The 17,852-nt window shown below is 39.2% G+C and overlaps 1 protein-coding gene across 3 annotated transcripts in view; it reads right to left on the bottom strand.

The window, feature by feature from the left end:
• Positions 1–17,852, bottom strand: part of Pik3c2g (phosphatidylinositol-4-phosphate 3-kinase catalytic subunit type 2 gamma) — a 402,869-nt gene that overhangs the window by 40,852 nt on the left and 344,165 nt on the right. For all 3 annotated transcript variants that reach the window (XM_029563391.1, XM_029563392.1, XM_029563394.1), the window contains one exon: positions 10,258–10,333. In XM_029563391.1, coding sequence (XP_029419251.1) covers positions 10,258–10,333 — 76 coding nt within the window. The remainder of the gene's footprint in view (positions 1–10,257; positions 10,334–17,852) is intronic.

The following is a 17,852-nucleotide window of genomic DNA, read 5'->3' as shown; positions in this document are numbered from 1 at the left end:
TTCAGAAGTAGCTCATCACATAATTCATCAAACATTCAGAGACCCAAACAGGACCAGAGAAAAATTCTCAAATAACCATTCTTCAGGTAATGTTGAAATCTTAGTGCTCAGGAGGCGGGGCTGGTTAGACAGAGGTGGGATTTGTGCTTCGTCTCCTCGATTGAGCTTCTCCTCCTGATAGTCGACGTCCTGTTTTGATTGATACCATGCTTTCACTACTACTTCAAGTTAAAATCTCAATGTAACTTGTGGCTGAAATTTTCTCCTTAACTAGATCAGTTTAAAGAGGTCATAGAGAATGAGTGACCCTTGAAGACTTATTTTATATTGTGTATGGGTGGGGGTTTGTGTACATGAATGTAGGTGCCTGTAGAGGCCAGTAGAGGGCGTCAGACTCCCTGGAGTGGGAGTTACAGGTGGTTGTCAGCCATGGACATAGATGCTAGGAACTGAACTTGGGTCCTCTACAGGGGCAGTAAGTGCTTGTAAGAGCTCTCTCCAGCCCAAGAATAGTCTTGAGAAGTCAGTGAATCCAAGTTTGAGACCCAGCAGGATTACCTCAGACGGTCACTATGATTAAGCTAACCAAATTTCTGTAAAATGGAAAGGAATTACCTACTTCTGGGAGCTGGGATGATTGATAAAATTCAAAGGCTCTGACACAGTAGGCACTTGGCAAATGGATTTTGCTCAGTCTCTCCACATTTGCACTAATTGCTTCCTTACTTCACCGAAACTAATTTAGGATAAAATGTTTTTACTGAACTACCGGAAGATTGTCCCTCTCCTAGAACCCAAGTCTATTCCCAATTATTACTGCAAGTTTTCCATAGCAATGTTTATAAAAATTATTCTTTTTAAAGTATTTTAAGATTTTTTAAAATGCTTTTTATTATTTTTTATTTATTATTTTTATTTTATGTGTATGAGTATATTGCCTGCATGTATGTGAATGCTCCCGTGTCATGCAATGCTGTGGAGGTGAGCAGTCAGTGCTCTTAACTGCTGAGCCATCTCTCCAGCCCTTTAAGATTAAAAAAAATTTATTTAATAACCACATAATTAGTAGAAGCATTTCATTACAGTAGCATTGACATAGTCAATAACAGTTTCAAGAGCAAAGTTGCATCTCTTTCAAAATTGGCTCTAAATTTTTGGGTTCACAGTTGAATTGATACAGTTACACAATTTCCCTGTAGCCCCAGCTGTCCTGGAGCTCACTATGTAGACCAGGCTGGCCTTGAACTCACAGAGATCCACCTGCCTCAGCCTCCCAAGTGCTGGGATTAAAGGCGTGAGCTACCACAAAACTCGTTTTTAATGCAACTAACGCTTGGACGTTCGCACATGTGTCTCTAATCTCTATGTATCTGATTATTACTAGTCACAGTTGGTTACTTTCTGAGATCCTTGGCACCTGAGCATAGGTATAAACTCATCAGGTGGATTTCAGTGGCAATGTTTTTCATATTTATCAACTAACATGAAGCAAATTTTTATGCTTTTTCCTCAAATATAACTCATTTTTTATTTATTGTTTTTTTGTGTATATATCATACAGAACATCCCAATTTTATTCATATTTTAAGATTTTTAAAAATTATTTTTATATTACGCAGATGAGTGTTTTGTCTGCTTGTGTGTAAGAACACCCATGTTGTACAATGTCTGCACAGGCCAGAAGAGGGTGTCAGATCCCCTGGAACTGGAGCTACAGATGGTTGTTAGCCACTATGTGGGTGCTGGGAACTGAACCGGGGTCCTCTGCAAGAACAGAAAGTGTTCTTAACCACTGAGCCATATCTCCAGCTGTGAAAAATATTTTATTTAAGATTTTATTTTATTTTAATATGTGTGTGTATGTGTACATGACTGCAGGTGTCTACACAGGCCAGAAAAGGGTGTTAGAGGCCCTGGAACTGGAGTTAAAGGCAGCTGTGAACCACTCAGTGTAGGTGCTGTGAACCAAACTCAGGTCCTCTGGAGAGCAGCAAGCACTCTTAACTCCTAAGCCGTCCCTCCAGCCCCTATAAAATCATTCTTTTGATCAAAGTTCTTATTTTATATAAAAATTTCCTTTTATCTATTTTATTGTGGGTAAGTTTGTGCCATGGTGCCTCTATGGAGGCAGGAGGACAACTTGAAGGAGCTGGTTTTCTTTTCACCATGTAGGTTCTGGGAATTGAACTCAGACTTTCAGCGTGGTGGCAAGTACCTTTGCCTGCTCAGTTATCTCACCACCCCAGTCAAAGTAGTTTTCCTGGCTTTTCACAGCTTGTGAGAAGAGACCTAACTTCTCAGCTTTGTGTTGTATTGTTGCTTGTTCCGTTCATCACTGTTTTACACTGGAGTCCACGTGTTTAGTCCTACGAGCATCTTGACAACATCCCTTAGCTAGTTTTCATGCTATCTGTTTTCTTCAAAATAACTTTGTCCACCATCTTTGCCTATTAAACTGTCATAATTTTACAAAATCTAATCAAAATGGAAGATATTTCTGTGGCCACTCTTCCTTCAGCTTTCCTACCACACCTTTCATCATTTCATATTTATATTGTAATTCTTTTACATGTTGCCTAGTTGATTTCAATCTAATCTCAGGATTGATTTCTTTTTCTATATCCCCAAGGGATGAGCTAATATTTGTTTTATGACATACACTCTGGGTATTTTTTTCAATAACAAAAGTAACTTCAATTTTTCCTTGAGTCACATCTTTATATTAATAAAATGAGGACTTAGTTTTTTTTTAATTGAGAATTTCTGCTTTCTAGCCCAAGGATTAAGCATAATTTGTAATTGTTCTAATAATTCCCTTGATAGTCTCTCGTTGTACAGATGCTAAGGAAAGTCAGAGAGAAGAGATTTATTTAAAAAATTTGTCATTATTCAATTTTGGATGCATTGTGGTCCACATTGTTTTCTGACAGTCAATCTAGACTCTAATCTTTTCTAAGGTTTAAGATTATACCAACAGGGTATGCCCTTCCACAAACATTTCTTGTTTACTAGAACAGATTATTCATCATGTTTAGGTAATATTAATTTTATTATTAATTGACTAAGTTCATTACTAATAATCTGGATTACAGATATGGAGAAGAATGCTCCTTTAAACTGAGATGATGTCTATTACATAAACATAATAAAAGTCACATAAAATATCCCCATTATAATGATTGAGAGACACTAAGTTAATTCTTTCTGAAGCAAATTACATTTCATAATAAAAAGAATTGGAGAGCACTTGGTACATAGGTACTAAAAATACTGATGACTTTTTAATGCACAGTGGATATTATATTTGAATTTAAGAGTAAAGGAGTTATTATATGGAAACTCAGTGTGTTTAACCAAAGAAATTTTAATTTAAGGGTAGTAAATAAGCATAAATTTATGATTCGGTGTCTAAACAGCAAAGGTGTCATTACTCCGTGAGCTGAGTGAAGGTGATGCTCCACGTTAGACCTCTTCTGTAAGACTGATAAGCAGAGCTTCTACCATAACACACGGCTGTTCAGAACCCAGGGAAGTTTGGAGTCACTAGGTAGTCTCAAAAGCCTGTATGGTAGTAGCAGAGAGACTCAACAAGTTTGAACATGTGCTAGACTAAGAGCTTTATAAAGGTCAATGCTTTGCTAAATGCTCACAGCAAACCTTAAGATGCCACCTTGTTTCACCTGTTTTACACATGTGGAAGATAAGGTTCACCATCCAAGGTCATGCAAACCCAAAATGGTGCAGCATGGGAACTCACAGGGGTTGTGGTTATCTGCACTAGATCTGCCCTACATCCAGCTAGTTAAAATTCCATTGAGAAGCTCCCAAGACCCCATCCCTAGCTGAAGAGCTATTGTCAGTTGATGGCTCCTAGGGGAGGGAGAGTTACTTCTCTTGTTGGGGTGCGGTCATTGGTAGGTTGCCCAGGTTCCAGTGGATGGCCCCATACCTATGCATACCTGGGTAGCACTAAGTGGACTCGGTGGATTATTTTTAAAGAGGAAAAAAGATATGAAATTGGGAAGGGATTGTGTTGGGCGAGCCTAGGGGGAGTCAGAAGAGGAAGTGGGGGTGGATATGATCAAGATACATTTTATGCATGTACAAAATGTTCAAAGATAAATAAAAATAAATAAAAATACTATTAACCAAATGCAGGGCCTGTAGAGATGGCTCAGTGGTTAAAATTACCGGCTGCTCTTGGAGCACCTGGATTCAGTTCCCAGTACTCACATGATGGCTAATAACCACCTGTAACTCCAGTTCTAGGGAATCTGATACCCTTTTCTGGCCTCTGCAGGTATTATATGACATGGGTGCACTTACATACACGCAGACAAAACACTCCATACAAATAAAATAACAATAAATAAATCAAAACAAACAACAGCATAACAAATGGAAGTAAAATAAAAAACAGTGGTGTAGCATTAAGTGATCTCCAAATCCATATTTATAAACATCACGACGTAAATGGTAAAAATAGTCACAACATAAAGAATTGAAATGAAGAGCTTAAGAAGAAAAACTTGAGAACTCTTGATGTAGAGAAAGAGAAGCTGGATATTATGATTTTCAGTGTCAAGTCATCTTGGGGAATTTGGTCATATTCAAATGAATTCCTTGTGATAACCTCAGAACTGTTAATGTATTATTGATCCTAAGGATGCCTGTGTTCAGTCACTTGAGTGCATGTACTGAAAAGATGCTGTATTGCTTTCTATTTACATTAAGCTATAACTTTGAAATATGTTTCTCAGAAGATAATACATGCATATGATTATAGTTGAAAATTTATTTTTAAAGCATGCAGTACTTTAAAAATATTTTTTTCTTCCTATTACTAGTATCTTCCCATTTATTCATTTATCTTTCCAGAAGGATCCATATCCTTCTAAAACTGTTCAATGAAAGCAACTAGGGATACATCACTCTATTTTTCCACTGTCCACAAAGGCCACAGCATATATACTATTCTGCACAAAGCTCTTAGAGATATTTGCAAATCAATGATGCGTATTATAAGTATAATTTCCATTCTATGCAAGCACTGTAATTTATTTAACCAGTTCCACATGATGGGCAGGAGAGTCCTTCTCAAAGTTGTGTAGTTATTGCAAACCATATTTCAATGAACAGCCTTTAACATGTGTCATCTTGTACCTATGTATGAATATCAGAATAAAAACTCAGTAGCAGAGTTTTCTGGTCAAGGAGTATTTATTCACCTGTGTCATTCTGATAAACGTTGCCAAATTGTCTTCCGTGGAGATCGCACCAATGTGTATTACCACTGGCAGTGTGTGTGAGTGCCTGCTGTTTTACAACCAGGCCTGCTAATTAAATTGTTGGGGTTTTGCCAATCTGATGAGAAAAAAAAATGGCATCCGTGTAATTGCATTTACATTCCTCTTATGAATGAAGTTGAGTGTCTTCTCATTTGGTTAAGAGCCACTTGTATTTTTGTGTACTTAACTCTTCATACTCTACTTTCTTACCATTTTCTGGAGGGTGATCGTATGTTAAATGACCACCCTTTAGGAGAAGTTGGCAGTATTCCATCCACTTAGTCATTTATTTTTGGATATATGTTTTTACATTCCTATGTAGTTTATTGTCATGCAGAGTTGTGAAGAGCCCTGGAGTTTCACTCATGGCTACAGCAGAATAATTTGGATTATGAAGGATTTCCCTATGTTTTCTTGGTCAACACATATGATCTCATTATTCACATTTAACATCCCCCCCCCATTTATTATTTATTCTGGCTTACAGTGTGGAGTATATAATCCCAACAACATTTACTACACTTTACCGTCCTGGTCACATGTTAAATGTATTTGGCTCTATTCATGGACAGCCTATTGTATTCCATTGCACTCCATTCATCCACTAATTCAATCTGCTTATGCACAGAGCGAACACTGCTTGAATTAAGGAGATTAATGTCATTTTATAATGTAGTGACCATCTACTCTTTTTGCTCTGCTTTTAATGAGCTTTCACGATTTTTCTTTGTTGATGATATTTATTTATTTAATGTGTATGAGGGTTTGGCCTGCATGAATTTATGTGTTCTACATGAGTGCAGTGCCCATGGAGGCCAGAAGAGGGCATTGGATTCCCTGGAACTTGATTTATGGAGGATTGTTAGCTGCCTTGTGGGCCTAGCTAAATTATTTCATTTAATTTCTGTTTATGTGACAATATCATCTAACATGGAGGTTGCTATGCATTGGATGTGTTCCCCAGGCCACTGTTTGGAAGTAGAGGAATTTGTGGAAGATGGGCCCATTGGGAGGAAGTTCTTCCACCAAGGACATGCCCTAGAGAGGATATGGGGACCTCAGCCCCTCTTCTTCCTCTCTCTTTCCTATTCAGCCACCATGAGGTGAGCAGTTTTGCTCTATCATGGCATGCTCTACCTATGATGGATGCGTCCTTACCACAGGCCCCAAAGCAATGTGGCCAAATGTCCAAGACTCAAAGCTGAAGCCGTGAGATATGCCAGAAACTTTATTGTAAGAATGCAAAGCTGACCAAAACAGAGACCATATTAATTTTCATAAAATACAAAAGATTATGTCATTAGGAAATTAAATATATACCTTTAAGATAAAATCCAGCAGTACTTTGGTTTGCATCATGAAATCAATAGCATTTGAATGTCACAATTTGTAGAGAACTTTTTCCCCAAGTGATGCTTTAAGTGAATTTTAGTGGTTGGGAAGCCTTGACTCCTCTGTGCCAGGAGTTTTGTACATTAAGCAGTGACTGTGGGAAGAGTAACAAGATGTGGAACTTAAGGTTCTTTCCTCTTGTCTTTTTATAAAAATGGTAATCTGTTTTGACGGAGATTATCTTTGCATTTCAGCTATCTCTGCCACTGTTCAGCCAGTAATTATTTGTTAAACCTCTGCTGTAGGCCAGACTATGAACGGTTCTGGCAGGCAACAGTGTGCAATACAGAAAGGGCTCAACTTGAAAAGATTTCTAGTCTGTAAACAAAGACATACTCTAGAGTCATCTTTGGAGTAAGTATCTCGAAGGAGTTTCTTAGTAGAGACAAGTCGACTGGCACTTGGAGAAAGATAATTTCCTATTATTATTCGGTATTGGTATGTCCCAGATCGAGGGTGGCACACTATTATTGTTACGATCTTTAAGACACACATCAAGATGCGTAGGCATTCAGAATCCACACTCCATTAGAGGTGGCCAAAGTCTGGGATTTTCACTTAAGGCTATTCTCTGTAAATCAGAATTTGAACATGCTTGAATAACTTTGTCTTTACTCATTTAACAATCTAAGCTTAAATTTTAACTTGCTAACAAGAATACTACTTAAGATAAATGTGTTTCTTGCTAACAATCAGAAATTCTCTGACAAAGATTAAGAACTGAGGACAAAATAATTTGAAAAGCACAGAAGGAACAACTTCCTGTAAATCCTTGTTTGCTATAGTGATTTACATATATTCTACTTGGAAGCTGTGTCCTATTGTTTTAACACAATAGACTGTTTTTAATATGCAGCGTGTAACTTAGATGAGCTATGAAATCTTTTGTTACTCATAACAGTTGAAATAATTCTTGAGTATTGATGACATGAGATTTTAAAATTGAAAACTTTCTCAAAGTACTACTTAAGTTTTTATAGTAAGTATCCTAATTTTGGGGCAAATGTATATCTCAAAATACCTTTCAGAAATAATACTGTGGTTAAGAGCACTGGTTGCTCTTCCCAAGGAACTGGTTTCAATTCCCAGTATCCACAGGACCGCCAACAACCTTCCATAACTCCAGTTCCAGGTAATCTGATGCCCTCTTTCGGCCTCTGAGAGCAGTGCACTACCATACATGCAGGCAGAAAACTCATGGACATAAAATTTAAGACATAATAACACTATCAGCAAAACTAAAAATTTGACAGCCATCTAAATTTTAATTTCTTGAAACACTGAGAAGCTATTTTCTTTACAAATAATTTTGATTTATTTATTCTTATTTTATGTTTATGAGTGTTTTGCCCACATATATCTAAGTATACGTGTGTGTGTGTGTGTGTGTGTGTGTGTGTGTGTGTGTGTATGATGCCTGCAGAGGCCAGAGAGGGTGATGGATCCCCTGGAACTAGAGTTTTAGAGCCATCTTTCCAGCCTAGAGTCTGTTTTCTTGAAGCACTTTAGATTGAGGCCCATGCAGGTACATTTTTTGGTACCATCTATAGAATTTAACAACTTTATGATTTTTGTTTTTGTTTTTATTTTTAAAATTCCTTTTCATTGTATGTGTATAAGTGTATTACAATGCCTGTGGAGATCAGAAGAAGACACCGGATCCCCTGGAAATGGAGTTACAAATGGTTGTTAGGTGCCATGTGGGTGCTGGGATTCAAACCCCGGTCTTCTGCAAGAGCAGCCAGTGCTCTTAACCACTGAGCCATCTCTCCAGCCCCAACTTTATGTTTTTTAAAAAATCCAGATTATTCAGGTTTATAATATTGTTTGAAATAACATCTCTCCAAGTAATTACAACTATTTTTTTCTTTTCCTTCCTCCCTCTCTTTCTCCCTCCTGTATCCCCCACTCCTTGTGTAGTTGACTTGCAACTTACTATGTAACCCCACCGGAGCTCAAACTCACAGCTTTCCTTTTGCTTCAGTCTCCTAGGATCTGGGATTATAGGTGTGAGCCACCATGCATGGCTAGGTAGTAGTACTTTTACAAAAGATATCTGTTAGGCATTCATGAGTAATGACAGTACAAATAGAAATATATTGTGAACACCTCCCCTTAGGCGTGTGCTGTAAAGTGGGAGAAATGTCTTGTGTTCATGATATTGTTTATAGCTTGTTTGTAGATGCAAAGCATCTTGGTGTCACATAGTGAGTTGGGGTAGAGGAGTAAAGGAAGCCCAGGAAACCCTCACGCACTGTTTCAGGAATTATCAGTGTAGAGCAATCCTTGATTTAAAGTTAATTTTAATGTAGCAGGAAGATGCAAACACAGTTACACAATCTACAGATAATGCCACACAACACATTGTACAGAGAGATGTCTCCCTAAGGGATAAGGACCTAGGATGCCAAATACAAGCAAGAGTGATAAGCAGGTAGGTCTAATTTTTAAAAAAAATGAAGTTTATTTAAGAATTTCCAACAATGACAAGTCATAAGAGCATCCAAGGACAGGACACAGAACTGTAACAAACAACATCAACGAAAACAAAATCACTTTTTCCAAGTGGGTCAGTGTGAAACCTGCCTTCAGTCAGTGTCCAGCTATGCTCAGTTCCCACTGCACCAATGGTCAATGGAATCAAAACGGAAGCCCAATTCACTGCCCTAAAGGGGCAACACTTAGTGGACTCATATGGAGTGCAAAAATGGCTCTGTGACTTCAACATGGTCAAGTCTTAAACAAGAGAATCAGGAGGTGGGTGTGGATAAAATGAAGCCTGAGAGTTGAGGGGATGGTTGGTGAGGACTGACAAATTTAGGGTTTGTAAATATGGAGATTCAAACTAGAGTGCTGGGGAATCTGATGCCCTCTGACCTGTACAGTCACCTACACGCATGTAGTATACATAGACTCATGCAGGCACATAAACATACACATAAACAAATCTTTTTAAAAAACTAACATGTTATTGGATGGCGACTCCTTATGATGCAATTATATTGCAAATGCTTAGAAGTGATAGAACATTCAAAGGAATCTCTGTCAATCTAGGGGAAATGATTGATGTCTATTGGAGTCAGCACAGGACGCATTTGGAGAATAAGGTGGTGACGGTAATAGGCTATTTTGGCAGCCTGTAATGTTTCATCCAGGAAGTTGAGTATCACTGAGCTTTAAAACACAAGAGTCAAACTGCTAAATAACTTACGATCATTTTTATTGTTCAATATTTATTTTTCTTGCTTTATAAGATACGGGTTAAATATAAGACTCCCATTCAGGAGAGTATAGAGATTCTGTCTCTGATATGAGAGTTTAATCCAAAGCACAAATAACTGAGATGGGTTAATAGTGTGATATCCTGTACTGTTACATTGTACAAACATAACTGCGTTTAACATAACTTGAAGAACATATTCTCAGGGGGTTCAAAAGCTTTAGAAATGATTATGAAAAAAATAGTAAGGTCTATGCTTTAAAAAGACATTACCATTTGAAAATTGAAAATATTAGGGTTTTCTCCACAATTATATAGAAAATCACTATATGTAGTAATTATGGGGAATTCACTTACCCGGGTTCACGAGTGGAGAGTCTTCAGTTGTTGTTTGTACAGGATCTGAGAGAAAAAAACTAAGTGCACAATCACTCTGAAAAAAAAAAAAAGAAAAGATAAAATAGAGTATTTCTCCATTGCTTATATTTATTGACCACTCCTATTCACTGTTGCATGAAAACATTTCTAGTCATACATGATTTTTTAATGAGTGCCGTTATTGATTACGTAAATAGAGAAACATTTATTTGCAAGTGTATTGTCAATATTATTGTTTGGCTGTAAATTAAGCTAGTATTTTGCATGATTGGAGGTTAAATTTTATTTCTTCAAGAGATTCCAGTGTGTTCTGTCCCTGGAGTTTATCAGAAATGTTTGTGTTCTGTAATTACATAATTATACATGAATCTCACGTTTCCCTTTCCTACAAAACATACATCTTTGCATAATGGTTTCTGAGAAAAACTACTATCAACCCAGTTGCCTGCTTAGTGAGTAACCATGACTCAAGTTTTGATTCAAAGAATGTTCATTGATTACTAAACTCATTGTTAAGGCTGAGGAATATTAGGAGGCATTTAGAGAAAGGCAGACACATAAGGCAATCTTTCTCTTCAGCACAGTCTAGGAGATAAAACAACATTAAGTACAATCAATTTTGGTTATATATAGTTTTGATTATAAAAGTAAGTATAATCAAAGCTGGGTGTGATGGGGCATGCCTTTAATCCCAGCACTCAAGAGGCAGAGGCAGGTGAGATCAAGACCAGCCTGGTCTACATAGTGAGTTCCAGGCCAGCTGGGGCTACAGGGAGATAAAATCTCCAAAAAAATCACAAATGAATTGGCATTTAACTTGAACTCAAAATGTACTCATGATTGGTAAATCTGAGGTTAGTTCTTCCTCACTGAAATCCGTATGCATTTGTTGTAAGCTGTTACACAACCAAGGTAGCCCCTCTCCACAAGATATTACATGTTGGGGAGAATGGCTTTACCTGAGCACTGCTGAGAGTATGTGTGAATGTGCCTGCACTCAAGGATGTCTATGTGGTGTAATGCTGCACACACATGGATGTTGAAGTGGATAAAAGAAAGCCGTGTCCTGGACCCCAGACTTGATAGTATAAGAGCGCTTTAACCACAAATCACAGGCTTCGTTTTCTTCTTAGCAAACAAGTTCTCTGGTTTAAAAAAGCATACCCAGGGTCTTGAGGAAGTTTCACAAGACTGTCTGCTCTAAGTAATGGTCTTCGTTCGATTTATGTAAGCTACGGCAATAAAGGCACAGGAGGAGAAATACTCAGCCTCTGTTCCCTCGCCACAGACCTCCTGGTACCCACCCTTGAGATTCTGATTAAACGTCGTGTCATTTCCTTTATGCTGCACTGTCCTTCTTTGAGAATTCTCTGAATCCTGCTGCGCTGGACATAACAACTACATTATTATATAAAGGGCACACTGGCTTTTTGATTATTTCTTATATGTATGGGCTGATACAGTAGCAACTGTCCAAATCCCCTGCCCTTCAGTCTTCTCTTGCTCTGTACAATGGTTCCTTGGAAACTCTTAGGAAACTTAAACTTCTAAGCCTGACTTTGCTGCTGATGACCGTGTCTGCTTCAGAGAATGTAAAAACGTCCTGCTATCAAATCTACACACACACACCACACACACACCACACACACACACCACACACACACACCACACACCACACACACACCACACACACACACACCACACACACACCACACACACACACCACACACACCACACACATACACCACATACACACACACACACCACACACATACACCACATACACACACATACCACGCACACACCACACACACACCACATACACACACACCACACACACACCACATACACATACCACACACACACACACACACACACACACACACACAAAAAAAAATTGCATTTGTTCTTTCTGGTTGCAATGGAAGAAAGGTCCACTTCCCATCTTGTAGCTTCAATTTTTATCTCCCCACCAAGTTCACAGACTGAGGTGTCAACTCCCAGGACCATGGACTGTGATCTGATTTGAAAATAGAGTCATTAAAGATGCAATTTGTTAAGATAGAATGGGAGCCTCTACACTGAATGTGATTGGTGTCTTTATAAAAGGGGCAGTTTGGATACAAGGCCTCACAAAGGGAAGACAGGACAGACACCGGGGCATGTTGCCGATGGAAGGAAGTGCTAGCATCGAATCCTCCATTGTGGCTTCCAGAAGAAAGTAACACTGTGGATAGCGGCAGCTTTCTTGGTTTTAGATTCTCAGCTGCCAGATGCTTAGACAACATGCTTTTGTTTTTTAAGCCCCTGGTTCCAGTCTGTTATTTTGGCATGGCAGCCCTAGAAAATCATCCTCTCCGTCAATGTCTGCATCACTGTGTGGAATTAGATTTCTTTCATGGAATGTGTCCTGTTTTCTGACATGGTTCTCTTCCTACAGGACCTTTGCTTCTTCTCCACCCTACTCACCATTTGCCCAAAGCTGATCGTGTCCTCTTTTCTTCAGTCAGCAACTGACCAAGAGCAGAGACTGAGACTTACTCACTCATGCATGATGCAGGATTTCTGTTCAATAGTATGTGTCAAAGAAGCAGAGATCCGTCTTCTGATATAGATTATCTTGGTTTCTAATGCAAATATTCTTATCAATATAGCAGTTTATATACATTGTAAATTAATCTATATCTTCTGATATAGATTGTCTTGGTTTCTAATGCAAATATTCTTATCAATATAGCAGTTTATATACATCGTAAATTAGTCAGTGTTCATCTCCACATATTGATCGTATGTGAGGTTTTAAACAGGAAACTGTACTTAAGAAAACCAGTCCATATTCAAGAAACTGCATCAAATTTAAAAAAATTTGAATATTTAAAATCAAATGCAAGACTGAATTGATAGAGGAAAACTGACCTTCTTTAGCCTTTTGACAGCTAGTCAATTACTCATTTTTAGCAAAAGTTTGACCTTACTACCCAGTGGATGTTAAACTTCAATACTAGGCAAGATAGCTTTCCAGTCAGTGTCTGAAATTTCACTACTAGGTAATCATTCCCTTGTGTTTACACTGTTATATCACTGAGGTCTTCATTTGTAATTCTAGGTGCAGGTGAAATACTAATTCTTTATTGCAACAAGATTTTATTTTTTCCCTGTGGGGAAAACATGGTCCAATATCAGAGAAATGAAAACAAACAAACAAACAAACCAGGCATGGAAATCCCAACAGTCAGGCAGGCTGAATCAGGAAGATCATGAGTTCGAGGCCAATCTGAGCTACATTACATAGTGAGACATTGCTTGAAAATGATGATGGTGGCAAGGGTATTGCTCAATCTCAAAATAATCATTAAATTTCCTCGCATTTTACTTAGGAGCACAAGCCCCAGAGGCAATTTGGACTTGTAAAAATGTTAGTGATGAAATTATTTTCACTGATAACCTGCACCGTGGTTTCCCCCTGGGCTTGTTTTGTTCTCCAAGCCCTGTGACTGCATTTGCTTGGCTGGGATGTATGATGCACAACTCTGGAAGTGCCGTGTTTGCACTGACTGTGACATTTCCATACACGGCCGGCTCCCCATTCACAGAGTTCCCGCATATAGTAAATAAAAGCAGAGGATGTCCATGTGATATTTGGGAGATACACTTACTAAAATCATTTGTTATTTATTAAAAATCCAATGTAATGAGTGGCCTATATTTTATCCAATACCTCATGTGAGGTACTTGGAAAATATGTGGCATCTTTTTGGTTATTTTCCTGACTGGAGGGTACAATGAACAATGATCACTGCGGTGGTTTGAATGAGAAGTGTCGCCCATAGGCTCAAGTGTTTGGACACTTGCTCAGTTGGTGGTGCTGTATGGGAAGGATCATGGGACCTTTAAGAGGTGTGGCCTTGTTAAGGAAGTATGTCGCTGTGGTGGGCTTTGAGAGTTCATAGCCTTGCCTCAGTTTCAGGCATTAGGATGTGAACGCTCAGCTTTCTGCTCTGGCTGCCTCCTGCCATGCCTCCCCACCATGATGGAGTCCGGAACCATAAGCCCAATAAACTCTTCCTTTTATAAGCTGCCTTGGTCATGGTGTTTTATCACAGCAACAGAAAAGTAACTAATTCAATGGCTTATCCTAAAATCTCTAGTATATTTTTTCATTATATGGGCTGGGTATATAGGACAGTTGTAGAACACTTGATTACCATATATAAGGCCTGGGTTTGATCTCCAGCACTGAAATAAAGCCTTAAAACTAACAAATAAATAGAACTTGTATCCTTGCATGACAATATTTTCCTGGGCAAAAAAATCTGAATTTCATTTCTTCATTCTAGAAATGAGAGGACAGTGGCTGATTGGAATCAACAGCGCAGTCAATAAGACCAGGCTCACTTTTGTGACTGTCCCAAGAGTCCTTTAGAATGCAGACTGCATATGGAGGCCGAGGGGGAGACATGGCAGGAAAAACTTAACCCTAGAGTGTTCTAGTCATTTCTTTACACTTAAAGTTAACATACACTATCCCTGTGTTTTAAGCAGAGTGCATCATGATCAGTTTTGTTTAAAAGAAGACAGCGTAGGCTGAAGGATAAAGAAAGGACAGAAGTAATTCCTGGAGATTGCTGTTACATAATCCCTCACATAGTCACACTACTTTTTTCTCTGAGCATTGCATTCTGTTTCCCCTGGAAGGCCCTGAAATGGAAGTCCCTGTTAGAGGCCTGGTCCTAGCTGAGAGGTGGGATCTTCATGTCTCCCTTCTCTTGTGACTTCTATCCCTCTTTTGTGAACATGACCTGCCTTGAACATCAAGCCTACCTGCCGTGTTGCTCTCTATTCCTCGCCATAGCATTTTCCTACAGACATTTGGGCCACTGCACCTCATTTCCTAAGACCTTCAGTCCTAGCATACTTCACTTTCTCTCTTGTAGGACTCTTGTCATTATCTTCTTATTTTAATATTTACGTAAATCACTCTTCTGAAACTTAGATACTTTGTTCTTGATTTCCTCTCCTTCAGTGACCTTGTTCTATGTTCCACTTAGACACCTACCCTTATTCTGTTGGTTTTGCCTTGACCATTGATCAAAACCTTCCATTATCTTAATTTCTAGCCTCTCAGTTTATAACCCCACCTTCTTCATTTCCAGCTAATTTACAAAATATCAAAATATCAAAGGCCCACCCTTAGTTCCCAGGAACTTTGCTTAGATGCTCAGCCCACTCAGCCTCCTACATCAAGGAGAGAACACCCATTTCCCCTGCTTTTAAGCCCACCTATTTTGTCCAGGAACCTCCCACACCAGATTTATGCTGCTTCCAACCTTAGTCAGAGAAGCTTTTTATTGTAGAAGGTTGTGATTAATACAGAGACATGTTCTGTTCAAAGTGCTGAGAAAAAGCGACTGTGAGAGATCAGCCTTAGATAGAGCATCTATATCACCTGCCATCCCTCCCAAAGGTTCAGAGAACATTGAGGAAGAAAAGGCAGAAAGAATATAAGAACTGAGGGACGGGGAGGATTGATATGTAATTCTGTCCTCTGGACATGATATGCGTGTTGTACCCATGAACTCAGCAGCTATGGTTACCTACATAAGACCTGCAAATGCAGTCAGTTAAAAACTCCAACACGGAATGGGGAAGGTTTCCTGGTGCCCCACCCCTTGCTGAGGAGCGATTGCCAATTGATGGCTGCTGGTGGAGGGAGAGTCACTTCTCTTTGGAGTGTGGCCTCCGGTAGGTTCCTCATATTCCAGTGGAGGGCCACGTGTACACGGGCAGCACTAATTAGACACAGTGGTTAAAATAAATAATAAATAAATGATACAAGGAAGACATGAAGTGGGGAGGGAGACGGGGTCCTGGGGGCAATTTGGGGAAGGAGTGAGGGTGGATATGATAAAGACGCATTGTATACATGTATGATGTTTTCAAAAAATAGGTAAAAATTAAAATAAAAAATCAAAATATCAAGACTATCATATCTGTGACATTTTACCGACTCTAATCCATTTGATGTTCTCATGTCTGCCTTTGGTCATATTTATAATTCTCTTGCATGTTCTTGTCAACTCCTTTGGCCTTCTTTTAATTCATTTTATTATTCAGGTGGCAAAACCCCAGCTATGGCTACTTTCTGCCAACTCTCAGTGTAACAGTCTAATGTTGCTTGGCATACAGGTGACCGTGTGCAGTGGACCCACTCCATTTGAATGGGTCTTCAGAATTTCATGGCCAAGCCTCAAACATCATTAATTCACTTACTCTTCGGCAATAGACTGTTTGATTCCGTATCCTCTTCATGCCCCCAAACTCCAGCACTCTTTCCTCCCCAGTGTCTTCACGGATGACCTTTTTGATGAAACAGAACCCCGGACATAATCTGCCATGGTGCTCACCTCTGCCATTTCTTCTGAGACGTAGATGAACTAACTGTACTAACTCTTAAGTGGAGGCCAATTTGGATGCTTTCTACACAAGGACATCACTGTGGTATCTTGGCTGAGAACCCATTTCTCTTTCTTGTATCATCTCTCTCTCTTGTCCTTCCTTCCTTCCTTCCTTCCTTCCTTCCTTCCTTCCTTCCTCCTTCCCCTCTCCCTTCCTCCCTTCCTCCCTTCCTCCCTCCTTCCTTCCTGCCTCCTTCCTTCCTTCCTCCTCCTTCCTTCTTCCTTCCTCTTCCTTCCTCCTTCCTCCCTTCCTTCTCCCTCCCTCCCTCCCTTCCTTCCTTCCTCTTTCCTTTCTATCTTTGTTTCTTTAAGTAATATTTTTCTTAAGAATTGTCCATGAAATCCTGAAGACTCATTCAGGAGTAGTGAGTCCACTGCAGAGTCAACTGTGTCTCTCAGTCATGTTACCTTGTGTGCTATCTTTCCCTATTTATCTTCAGAGCAAGCAGACTCATTTTTTGCTTTCTGTCTCAAATTCCTCTCTTCCTGTTTTCACTTAAACCCATTCCAACCAACTTTTAAAAAAATATTTTATTTACTATTTTATGTGTATGAGTGTAGTGCCTGCATGTAGGTAAGTGCACCCGTTTCGTGCAATGCCCATGAAGGACAGAAGAGGCCGTCGGATCCCCTGGAACTAGAGTTATGGACAGTTGTTAGCTGCCATGTGGGTGCTGGGAATTGAACCCAGGTCCTCTGCAAGAACAGTCAGTGTTCTTAACCACTGAGCCATCTCCAACCAGCTTTTTAAGAATTATTTTTATTTTATGTATATCAGTATTTTGCCTATAAGCATGTAAGTGTACCACATACATACAGTGTCTATGGAGGTCAGAAGAGGGCATTGGATGCCCTGGAACTGGAATAACATGTGCTTATGAGCTGCCATGTGGGTACTGGGAACGAAACCTGGGTCCTGGGTCAGTGCTCTTAACCTCTGAACCTCCCTCCAGGTTTTTGTTTGTAAAATTCTCATCAAATCTTCATGCTTGAGATTTCTGTCTCAGCTTCCTCAGGGTTTGGATTTCAGGTATTAGTCAACAAGCCTAGATCACTGCCCATTTTTTGATAATCAGTAATCAGGCCAATTAACCCTCCATCTTTTTAAAAATTTATTTT

This window comes from Nannospalax galili, unplaced genomic scaffold, assembly GCF_000622305.1.
Source record: "Nannospalax galili isolate Female #2095 unplaced genomic scaffold, S.galili_v1.0 scaffold1230, whole genome shotgun sequence".
In the NCBI taxonomy this organism is placed as follows: Eukaryota; Metazoa; Chordata; class Mammalia; order Rodentia; family Spalacidae; genus Nannospalax; species Nannospalax galili.
Note: the sequence above shows the minus strand (reverse complement) of the source record. Positions and strands in the feature narration are given on the sequence as shown.